The sequence below is a fragment of the Marmota flaviventris genome, chromosome 6 (genome assembly GCF_047511675.1).
Source record: "Marmota flaviventris isolate mMarFla1 chromosome 6, mMarFla1.hap1, whole genome shotgun sequence".
Classification (NCBI taxonomy): Eukaryota; Metazoa; Chordata; class Mammalia; order Rodentia; family Sciuridae; genus Marmota; species Marmota flaviventris.
In genome coordinates, this window is record NC_092503.1 from 150,752,672 (window position 1) to 150,765,281 (window position 12,610).

At 44.4% G+C, this 12,610-nt stretch overlaps 1 protein-coding gene across 1 annotated transcript in view; it reads right to left on the bottom strand.

The window, feature by feature from the left end:
* Positions 1 to 5,327: 5,327 nt before the first annotated feature.
* The window catches only part of Kif13a (kinesin family member 13A), a 180,770-nt gene continuing 173,487 nt past the window's right edge, over positions 5,328 to 12,610 (bottom strand). The window contains 2 exon segments of the mRNA XM_071613715.1: positions 5,328 to 9,718; positions 9,720 to 10,502. Coding sequence (XP_071469816.1) covers positions 9,686 to 9,718; positions 9,720 to 10,502 — 816 coding nt within the window. The 3' untranslated portion in view covers positions 5,328 to 9,685.

A 12,610-nucleotide genomic window follows, 5' to 3' on the forward strand; every position in this document is an offset into this window, starting at 1 on the left:
AAGCTTCTGCCTTTGGGAACTTCATGGTGACTTCCTTCCAAAGAATATAGAAAGAGGAAAGATGTAGCTTGATGGTGGAGAAACCAAACAGCATTCAGGTGACGGAAATCAACAGTGAGATCACCTTGGTAGCATGTATCGCGATGTGATGAAAATGGCATGTCACCTCTGCAATCTTCCTCTTAAAACCCACGAACTCCAGTCTAATCTTGAGAAAAACAAAAGCAAATCTAGTAGAGGCTCCTACATTACACTACTCAAAACTGCCCAAGACATCAAAAGCAAGTGAAGGTGCTGGCATAGCCCAGGAGATAAGAAGGTGTAGCAAAGTGACGTATAGTGGCTCATGTCTGTCACCCTGGCCACTTGGAAGGGTGAGGCAGGAGGATCAAAATTTCAAGGCCAGCCTCAGCAACTTAGTGGGACCCTGTCTCAAAATAAAAAAATAAAAAAGGGATGCAGTTCAGTGGTTAAGCACCCCTGGATTTCATCCTTGATGCCAAAGCAAAACAAAACAAAAAGAACAAACAAAAAAAACAGTACAACAAAATATAACATAATATCCTGAATGGGATCCTGAAACAGAAAAGGGAATTAGGTAACTGAAGAAATCCAAACCAACTATTAAGTTCAATCATATATGTGTGTATGTATAGGTATCATGTCTTTTTGTTGTTTGGAGGGTCCTGGGGATCGAAACCAGGGGTGCTTAATCATTGACCACCTTCCTAGCCACATCAGGGTCTTGCTGAGTTGCTTAGGGCCTGGCTGAGTTGCTGAGGCTGGCCACCAACTTGGTGATCCTCCCACCTGAGTTTCACAAGTCACTGGGATTACAGCCACATATCACTGTCCTGGCTAAATCATGTTTTTAATGGAAAGGAGAGGAATGGAGCACTTGGAGAGTATTCTGTAAACATCAACACTACTGTAAAGCCGGTCCATACTCCTGGATTCTTGTTAGGAAAAAGCCTTAGGTCTTCCAGGTCAAGTTCTGGTCTGATGTACAGCTCTCCCCACATAGCTCACCCCTTTAGCAGGCTTCTGGAAACCCACTACGTATCCAGCCCTGCACTATGCAGTTGGAGTTCAGGGTTGGAAAATACCATAGCCTTGCTCTGTGAGGGAGGAAACCAGAAAAAAAAAAATGCCATTATTTCATTATATCACGTCCAGTGGTACAAACCAGAGCTATAGCACACCATGACCATGAGCAAGAGCAAGAGCCATCCTGGTCTAAGGGATCAAGGAAAGGCTTCTCTAAGGAATTTGTCTTTGGTGGAAGTTTTATTCCTAAAGTCATCGTTACTATTACTTGTCTTCATAAGTAAGGATGTGCTTGGATTTCCTGCATTGAACAAAGCCATCAAATATATTTATGTACTTGTGCCTCTAATGAAGCAGATCCAAAAAGAATCAGATGAGAAAATACAACTATAAGTAAAAGCAAAATTTATAGTGTCTGATCATTTGCTTCCACCAGGAATACTTTAGCAGTCTGATCATTGACAATCTCATATATTCAAATAATCCTCACATTTTCCCTTTTATTGCTATCTCCTTTGCTCCCCATGGGATGCAGCTTTCCTTGTTACATTCCTCTTCATGAATGAGAGCATTACATCAGGAATTGGATTCCTGTGTTCACTTAAGGTTCCAGTTAGCTTTGCTTTGAGCCCTGGCTTCTGCTGTACAACTTCTAACTAGTTATGGTGGTTTTGAAGCATGTCTAAAATCTGTTTATAGTTCTCTTCTCAAATAGAAGAGCGTAGCTGGGCCCAGTGGTGCATGTCTATAATCCCAGCAGCCTGGGAAGCTGAGGTAGGAGGATCACAAGTTTGAGGCCAGCCTCAGCAACTTAGTGAGGCCCTAAGCAAATCAGCAAGACCATGTCTCAAAATAAAAATAAAAAGGACCGGGGATGTGGCTCAGTGGTAAAGCACCCCTGGGTTCAATCCTGGTAACAAAAAAAAAAAAGGGGGGGGGAAGCCTGATCATCCTTCACTTCTTAGTATCCCACTTCAAAAGAATATAGCGTGGTAGAAGTTGGCTTCTGAGCCCAAGTCAGGAGAGGTGCTATGGCTTCTGTCTTCTCTCTTGAACCACTGACTTCAGAGAAGCCCATAGCTATGCTGTGGGGACATGCAAGCAGTATAGAGAGGTCTACACTGCAAGGAAGAAGCACCAGCTTCCTGAAGAGTGGATCCTCCAGTCCATCAAGCCAGGGCTGTAGGTGACTGGAAACGCCTAAGAGAGTAGAGCCAGAACTACTCAGACCTGCCCAAGCCCGAATTTGAGACCCATAGCAATTGTGTGAGATGATGAATGTTGTTTTAAGCTGCCAAGGGTAAGTGTAATCTATTATGTGTGTCAGATAACTGCCCTTCTTACAAATACATGCCACTATATATGTAAGGACTAGCTTGAAAAACGTAGGCATGCTGACATCCTCCACCATCATCAAAATCACCCTGAGTGCCTGTGGTACGAAGGAAGACCTTATGTTCTCATTCTCAGTAAAATGCTCTCTTGTTGGCAGCGGCTGCACCTAAGTATTTTAACTCTAGTGTTTGGAGGAGGCTTGTTTTATTTGTGGTTAACCACACACTAGGTAGATTATGCTGATTCAACAAGGGCGATTAATCAATCACACAGAGCTGTGGCTTTTTGTTCAAAAGTGTTTTTCTTGACAAAAACTCTTAGGAAAATTGATCTACTGTGCTGTGATAGCCCCAAAACTTCCTGCTGGATTAGGAAAAGACAAACTAATAAAGAAACTTAAGGACATCTCCATGATTTGACTCACGCAGACATTTAGGAGATGAAGGCCCCAAGTAACTGCTTACAGCTGTTATAAACACCAATTTTAAAAACTACATAGTTCAAAGCATTTTAGATATTATGAAAGGGTCAAGTTGGCTCAGATTTTGCTAGTCTTCTTCCAGAGACTCCAATTTCAACACTTACCTGTTTCTTTGTACCATCTTCATTGTCCTACAATGCTTACCTGTTTCTTTGTACATGATTCACTGTTCAGATACAGGGTTTAAGACACCCCGTGCATCTTCTTGAGCTAGTCTTCTCAGTGTGAGAGCAGTGTGCAGGCACCGGGGGCCTCCCAGACAGGAAACAGAATACAGAGGCGGGTGCATGTCCCAGAATGTTGGAAAGAGAAAAACCAAGGTGTTTCATTTCAGCTTTACGCATGCACTGTGTGTCCAGGAAACAAGGAGCAAATTGATACTTCTCTCTTCCTCCCCTCTGGGATTAAAGACAAACTGGGCTGGGCACAGTGGCACACACCTGGAATCCCAGCACCTGAGGCAGGAGGACTGTGGGTTCAAAGCCAGCCTCAGCAACTTAACAAGGTTCCAAGCAACTTAGTGAGACCTTGTTTCAAAATAAAATATAAAAAAGGGCTGGGGATGTGGCTCAGTGGGTAAGCACCCCTGGGTTCAATCCTTGGCACCAAAAAAAAAAAAAAAAAAAGAAAGAAAGAATAAAAGACAAGCTCATTACATTTAGACTTTGGGGTTTGCTTTTGCTCCCCTCAGCCCTGGCTCATGCTCTCGGAAGGACAGAGCTCCCCTTCCGCGTCTTCTCGCCTTCCATGGGGCCATCTAGGTCCCACTGCCCCACCAGCGAGAGGCCACAGATCCCTCCAGGATGTCTGGTGGGAAGCCGCTGGCCTTGGAGCCTTTCTGCGAGGACAGAAAACCCCAGACACCTGCCACAGACCATAGACAGGCCTTCCGTTCCTGTTTTTTAACTTGGGAAGTAGGCTCAGGAAAACACGGGCACTGCTGTCACTGTAGGAGATCAAGGCTGAGTACGGAAAGCTTTCGACATGACTGGGCCAGCAGCATGCTTTTCTGTTAGCTGTTGGTCCAGAAAGAAGAGGGCAAAAAATCTTCATCAATTATACTTTCCTCCAAGACTCTCATTATGTAACCAGAAAGCTTTACTTTTTAAAATAAAGCTTAATCATGTAATTAGTTGTCTCTCTTTCCAGCGTAGTTCCAAGGCTTGAATATTGTAACTTAAATTGGCTGGGGCGGTATAATTTAGTAGAAGATACTGTGTTGCCCTTACCTAACCCTAAAGGTATTTTTGTAAAGTTTTCCTACCATAAGTCAGTGCCATAGAGACACAAGCTATATTTCTGTTATGAGAAAATGTGTCCAAATGACCGTACACAAATATGACGACACTGGTAACACTGGACTTAGGAAATTAACTGTTCAACACATGCCTGTACTGATATATTCAATAGACTGTGTCCCCAAACCAATTCGTTCTCTTATAATCATAACAAGTGACAATGCCAATGTCCCAAGTACCACTGATCTCACACCAGCAAGGGGAATGTTAATTTGTTCTTGTTGTTTTGGTACCAGGGATTGGGCGCAGAGGCGCTTTACCACTAAGTCACATTTCCAGTTGCTTACGGCCTGGCTAAATTGCTGAGACTGGTCTAGAACTTGAAATCCTCCTACCTCAGCCTCCTGAGTCGCAGGTATTTACAGGTGTGCACCAGTAAGCCTGGCAGATTTGTTCATTTTTGTCTTGAACAGTATTTCCAGTTTCTACCATTGGCTTAAGCGTTAAATAGTTGAGTTTCTCTCTTGCTGAACCTAGACTATAAAATTTGAGTAAGTTCTGAGTTTTTTCTCCCCCTCTCTATTTCCTCCTGGAAGTCTCTATAAAGCACTGTATAGATCTAACTCTTGGTGACTTCAGAAAGGCTCTTGTGAACAGCTGAGCTGAGATTTTCCTGAAAACATTCTGTAATAATATCGTTTTTAACAAAACTCTCATAGTAAGCCATCTTTAGCCACCATTTCCAAGTGTGTGTGTGTGGGCGAGGGGGCACTGCTACTTGCTGTGAGGGTTTGCCTAGGCATTGCTGAGCATGGTAACCCACGTCCTACCCACTCCAGAACTCCCCTCCCCCCCACACCAGAGTGCTGGTCAGCCAGGGAGTTGTGACACCTCCTGCCCTCTGAAGCTGCCCAGCCCTCCATCCAAGTACGTCACCAAGCAGCACAGAGGGAGGCTGAGGGAAGTGTGGGCTGCCTCCCGGCTTTGCCAGGACTCCATCACCAAGTCCTGGGTCAGCTTTCTATTTGTCAGACCCTTAAAGACAACAGCGGCTGTGATTACTCTCAGATTAAATGATAATAGATATCCAATGCTGGAGCAGTGACCAGCCTTCAGTAACCCCCACAAATGTGACACTGTTCACCGCTCCAGTGACATACATATATGCAAATACGTAAAGTGGATCAGAAACGAAGGGCAGGATTACGAAAGACCAACAACAGACGTTTTAAAATCTGAATTAGACAGTTTGTATTCTAAAACACACACAACAAATCTGTACCAATTAAATACAATAAAGTCGAAAGGGGATATAAATTACAGTTTTTCTTCCTTTAAAACAGACAATAGTAAAATACTACAGTCAGCTCACTATACACAAAAATCACGAACAGCAGCTTTTCAATAAAGTCTCCAATGTCTCCTCATTTCCCAATGCTACGAACTTGAAGGAGAAAGGTAGAGCGGGCTGCGCACGGTCTCACGCCTCCTTTCACCACCCGTAGACAGCTGGGCAGCCGGACCAGCGGTGCAGGCGTCTCCGGCACAGGGACGTAGGCTACTCCTGTACACACATATTGTACAACATCTCCATTTGCAGGAGAATTTTACAAGTGAAGACACGACAGCAGGGTCGTCCGTATTCAGCCGTCTCCTGCAGACACGGTGTCACGTGAACCGGTGAAATTCATATATAGCTCAGTCCGCCTCTTCAGCATTTTTCAGAATCAAACAAAACAGCAGCAGCAAAACCACACCACAATGAAATCTACCAATCCCCGACCAACCCGCAAAACCCCACATCAGCACCCTTCCCCAGCCCCCACCCCAACTCGCAGTCCGCCCTTTGTTGGCTCACATTAACACTGCTCTCTGCATCCCACCTGTCTGGGTGGCCCCACCACTGGACACCACTGGTCACTGTGTAGGAAGCTGGGCTGGAGCCAGGCCCCAGGCCTTGTCAAGGTTATCATACAAAGTCAGGTCAGCAGGTGTCAGGCCGGTGGAAGACCAAAGAATACAGCTGTGAGATTCCTCAGTGTGCTTGTGAAACAGAGGACAGAGAAGGGCAGCACGGTGGCTTGGTAGCCAAGGGAAATATGGCACCAAACTTGCAGTCAAACGTATACGCTCACACAAAACAAGAGGGGACAGCAAAGACGTGCTGTCCCGTGTAGGTTCTTTGGTTATAAAGAACAGCAATCTGCAACCTTTTCTGTAAAGAGGGATTTGCAACCTCTTTCTTAGGCAATAAAATCTTTTTCATCTGCTCATGGAGAAGCGATGGCCCGAGTTGCTTTGTAACAAAGTCCAGTACCTTTCGATTTTCTACACGTCACCTGGATCTGCCTTTTACTGTGCAGCCTTGTCTGTCTCTGAACAGACATACTATAGATACACATTTCATATACATAATATATATTATTTATAAAACAAAACACATTAGAGCTTGACTCCAGATTCTACCTTAAGAACTGATTAAAACTGTACAAGAATACAGTTTGTTTGACTCTGTAGAGGTTCTACACAGTGGGATGTGTAGGAAGTGCAAACAAAAATACTGTCACTTAGTTAATCCAGGAGTTCAGTTTTCTTGCTCTCTGGAGAAAGCAGAGGCGAGGATTCACCCGAGGGACAAAGTGCTGATTCTCCTGCTGGGGAGGGGAAAGCACGAGGGTCCCCACGCTGGTCTGAGGTTGGCCGCGCTGCAGCGGGTCTTAAGATGGGCTGGTGCTTTCCATGGCCACCAGGTGAGCAGAGCTGCCGAGCTGGGGCCAGCAGAGGATGCACTGGCTGCCTCTCACCGTGCAGCCCCAGTGCCCTGGAATGCAGAGGCTGGTGAGTCCAGGCTCCTTGTCCCCACCTGTCTACCTCCCCACAGGGCCCACCTGTAAGGGATTTTAAATTTGGGTTTTTTTTTTTTTTTTGTAGTTGTTGATGGACATCATGCCTTTGTTTTGTTTATTTTTATGTGGTGCTAAGGATCCAACCCAGTGCCTCACACATGCTAGGTAAGCGCTCTGCCCCTGAGCTACAACCCCAGCCCTGGGTTGGGTTTCTTATGGAACCCATTTCTGGAATTCACACCATGCAAGGCAGAAGCCAAACCTTGAGGTAAAACCTCAAGGCAAAGCAAAGGCAGCAAAAAAATTAAAATCTAAAAGAGTTGTCTCTGATCCACGTTCTAAGTCATTTCGGGGTTAGAAATGAAGTAGAATTTTAACACAGAAAAAGTTCTCAAATAGACACTAAAACTTCCTAAACAACTTATTGAAACCAACATGGGCTGGAGGTGCAGCAGTGGTACTGCGCTTGCTCAGCGCCCCACCCAGAGGCCCTGCGTTTAATCTTCACCCCTGCAAACAACAGCCAGACAGCCGAGAGACCTACCAAGCACTAAGGCAATGCCTAGGGGAGAAGAATCTCCATCCTCCCATTATTGGGAGGCAACAAACATTTCTGTAGATTCAACTTTTTTTTTCTTTTTCTTTTCAAAGAAAGGGAGTGGAATCCAGGGCCTTGCACACACCAAGCAAGCATTCTGCCACTTGCTATTCTGGGACCTTTCCTGTTTGTCAGGTTCTAAATAATCTAGGCAACAAGCCCTTGAGGGGGCTGTAGGCCCCTCCCTTCTGCTTTAGGGCCACGCTGCTCACCGTGCAGACCCTAGACACCTGACCGCCTCTCACCTTACCAGCTTTACCACACGGCTCCTTGATCCATTTTGAATTCACTTTTGTGCACGGAAGCAAAGTCTTGGTACTGAGGGACTCCTGGGATTTGAAAGGCTCTGACCTGGCCTTCTGAATGCAAAGGGGAAGCAGGTCATCCATGCTGATCCCGCTTCAAGGTCAGTTTGCAGGAAGTGGAGGATTTTTCAACAAATGCTCAGTTTGGTGGCAAGAACAGATACCAGCAAGGAGGGACTCTGTTCTCTTGGAGCTGGGGATGGAACCAGGGCCCCATGCACGTTAAGCGCCCACTCCACCACTGGGCCATAGCCCCTATTCTCATATGGGGGAAAGAAGCCTTTTTCTTATTGCAAAAGGTCACTTTCGCAGTTTATTTATGGGTAAATGACTGCACTCTGAAATGCAAAGGGCTGGTACAGAAAGCAGGGGGAAGACTGGGGAGAAGAGCCGCCTCGTTGGAATGGCACCTTCTCCCCAGGCTTCTGAGGGTGTGAGTGACTCTGTGTACCGCCAGGGCTCCTTCTTAGCTCACAGGGGTATGGGGCCAAAAATGTTATGAGAATAAACCTGGCGTGGTGGCACATGCCTATAATCCCAGCAATTTGGGAGACAAAAACGGGAGGATCATAGTTTGAGATGAGCCTCAGCAACTTAGCAAGATCTTTTCTCAAACTAAAAAAATAAAAAGGGCTGGGATGTAGCTCAGTGGTCAAGCACCCCCGAGTTCAATCCCCAGTGGCCCCCTACCAAAAGTTACGTGAATGGGAGGAAGTGGTGGTACTTGGGAATACAACACTTACAGGCTGATGATCTCTTGTTTATGTAATTTGTTATGTTTTCCTTAGCAAATATCTATTTTGTTCCACCCAAACTTTAACTGCTCAGGAAGTCTGCCTTATTTCCCCATGAAGCACAGTCCCGTAAGGGTACCAGATTACTGTACTTTATCAACTCTTCACCACCTATGTTTCCCCCTCCACTATGACATGTCTAAAATTGGGGTGTGTCTTGCAATTGCTGATAGTTATTTCTTTTTTTGTGATGCTGGAGAGGGAAATAGGCATGTTAAATAGGCATCTTCAACTTAACTACATCCCTTGCCCTTTTCATTTTAGTTTGAGACAGGCTGGCCTCAAACTTGTGATTCCCCAAGTAGCAGGGATTACAGGTATGCACCTTGGCACCTGGCTGTTTATTTTTCTTTCTTTCTTTTTTTGATACCGGGGATTGAACCCAGGAGTATTTAACCACTGAGCCACATCTGCAGCCTTTTAAAATATTTTATTTAGAGACTGAGTTGCTAAGTGCTGAGTTGTTTTGCTCAAACTAAAATTAAGTCTTGCTGAGTTGCTAAGTGCCCCATTAAGTTACTGAGGCTGGATTTGAACTTGCGATCCTCCTGCCTCAGCCTCCCAAGCTGCTGGGATTATAGGTAAGTGCCACTGTACCTGGCTGTTTTCCCTTCTTAATGACAGATAAAATAATAGATCATATAATAATCAAAGGAATCATAGATTCGATGAAATAGGATAGATGCTACCAGATAACTTTGAAGAGCCAATAGCTAAACATCTCAGGGAAAGAATATGAGGTGAATTGATCCTTATCCACCTGGGTGCTCAATTCAACACCAACCCATACGCTAGTAAAATAGAGTAGAATAGAATAAAATAAAATAAAATCCCACTGGTCCTATGTATCTCATGGTTTCACTCTGGTTCCCAAAGCCAACCTGCTCTGACACACAGAGTGAGCAGGACAGGTTGAGAGGCTGCTCCCCGGTGGGCCCTTCCCTGTTGGAAATATCAGGATGACTCTTTCTCACCCTGTCCCTGCAATGAAGGGCCTCTGGAGCTCTGTGTACAATCTATGTAATATCCGCCCTGCTCACCCTAGCACAGGACCCAAAAGGCTGCCTCTGGAATATATTACCTGGTCATTCTCTAACTTGGAATTCAGCTGGCCAGTGTCCCGTGGCCCCTCTGGGACACTCTTACTGTCTGTTTTATTTGGTAGGTTCCTCCTGTTGGAGGCCTCTGCAGCAGAAGAATGTGTCAAACCGTCAAAGTCTCTTCCATCGGACGCACCCATGAACTCTGTGAAAGAATGATCCTCGAGGATGTTTGTGGTGTGTTCAACTGTCACCTCCCTTGGGCAGAATTCCTTGGCTGCTTGGCCGTTTTTGCTGGGACAGGCATCAGGCTCTGACCATGAACCAGTCCTACACAGCAGTCTGGAGCTTTTCTCGGGGGCGCTCGCTTTGGCTAAGGCACTGTGTTCCTTGAGTGGCACCATGTTCGTCTTCTCCTTTCCCAAGCCTCCTTCTCCTTCTGGCAACTCTCTGTTTGAGGGTAGTCTGGAATCGTGCCCAAGTGACAGTCCGGAATGTTCACTGGAGTCTGGATCCTTGGTCTGAACGGCTAGCTGGTCTGAGCTGTCACTAGTAGGGACCACCATGTCCGACAGGGTGGCATTGGAGGCACTGTGGGAGAAGTAGCCACTGGTAATACTGCTGGTGGTAGGGCTACGAGACACCTCTTTCTCCAAGACCCGTGAGTTTGTCAGATCTCCTTTAGAAGAAAACCATTCCCGGTTCTCCAAGCTGGCGTTGTAAACACTGAAGTCGGCAAACTCCACAGGGACGTAAGGCTGGGAGTTCATCAGCTGCCTGCTCATAGCTTCCAGCTCGTTCTCCTCCTCCTCGGAGTCCTGCAGAAACGAGAGTCAGCAGCTCACCCCGCAGCTCTGCAGCATCGAGACAAGCTTAGCACTACTAAAGGCCCCCTGTCCCATTTTCAGTTCTGTTTTATTTTATATTTTCTTCCTTCTTTCCAAGTGGGTCAAATCTTGTCACTTATTGTACACAAAAGTATATTATTCTCAGAGACCTATGAACCCATGATCAGTTAGTAGGAAGCCATTTATTTTTTTCCTACTCACCCAATGCTACTTAGAGATCTTTCCTTCCCTGGATTAAGGGATGAGACCGAGGGCAGTGGACCTTTAATTAGTTACACGTGATTAATAGCAGATGTGATGTTTCCTCTTTTTCTCATTAAACCAGCAGAGGGAAAGCTAGAGGGAAAAGCTGCTCCTTCCTTGGGCCTTAGAATCTTACCTTGAGAAGCCAGGTACAGGTGGCTCAAGTCATTTGTGAAAATCTGAGCTATTTTATAGGGAGAGAGGGCAGTAAAATAGAGACCCCCAAGAGCAAAAACATGCAGTATTCCACTAAATAGTATAATATCCACTATATAGTATAATATTCTATAATACGAACAATCAATTACAGTTTTCTAGGATCACTGAGAAGCCCAGATGGAGGATTGGGCTAGAAAACAAGGAGGATAGATACTGAGGTTTAGATGAAAATCTCCTTCATTAAGTAGTTTTAATGAAGATTTGTTTTGCAAATATGGAAAAGTGGGTGTTATCATCTCCCCAGACTCTCTCCAGATGAATGACTTTTAATTTTTGGATGGTGCTGGGGATGAAACCCAGGGCCTCACACATGGGAAATATACTCCCAAGACATAAATGCATAATTTCATAAATGCATAATTTGATAGATAGAAAATGTTGTAAAACACATTCTAATTTCATATTCAAATGAAATAACATATTATCTAGTCCTTTTTGATTAACCTCATAAGCAATTGATGACACTACAAATAGTGCTTTCAAAAAGTTATTTTCATTCAAGAAATATTCATTGAGCACCCACTATGTGCCCGTCATTGTCCTGAGGATTTGGGAGCACCAATGGTGTTCCCTCCTCCAGAGAGCAATGACTTTGGTCCTTGCCCTTGGAACAATCCTGAACTCTGCTTGGATGAATGAAAATTTCATTCAAAATAGAACTTATAAACCTTAAAAATAGGTAGCTTTTTTACATTGGTCATCTGGTTTAACAAGATATTTTATTTTTTAAAATATATCTTTTAGTTGTATACGGACACAATGCCTTTATTTATTTATTTTTTTATGTAGTGCTGAGGATTGAACCCAGTGCCTCATATGTGCTAGGCAAGCACTCTACCATTAAGCTATAACTTTAGCCCTAATAATAGATTTTAAATGTCTGTCTGCCAGGTGTGGTGGCACAAATTTATAATCCCAGCGACTCAGGAGGCTGAGGAAGGATTGTAAGTTCAAGGCCAGCCTCAACCACTTAGGGAGACCTTGAGCAACCTGGTGAGACCCTGTCTCAAAATCAAAAACAAAGAGGACTGGGGATGTGGCTCAATGGTATAATGAACCTGGGTTCAATCCCCAGTAATAAAAAAGAAAAAAAAAAAAACAAAGAAATCTCTGTTATAACAACAAGGTGACTGTAAAAACCTACAACCAAATATCAGCTTTAATCATTAAGGTTGCATTTTAAGAGAGAGCTCAAAAGAGAGACAGAGGCAGAGAAAAAGGCTTATCTAAGAATGTGCAAGAAAGATAGATCATTGTACCGTGGCAGGTGGTTCACAAATGAAGGGAAATTTCCTCTGTTGAATTTCATGGTAATATTTTCTTTTGTATCACAGAAGATGTTAGACACCTCAAAAATAGTTCAGTACTCGTCAATGCTCTTAGTTTAAAAAATAATTTAGTTTTCATTTATTCATTTTTATTTTATTTTACTTTACTTTATTGCAGTGCTGGGGATTGAACCCAGGGGCTGCACACATGCTAGGCAAGTGCTCTACCACTGAACTACACCCTCACCCTTCATTTAGCTTTTAGAACAGTATTTAAAATGTATTTGAGGGTTGGGGGTGCAGCTTAGTGGTAGAGCATGTGCCTAAATGTACAAGGCCCAAAGTTTA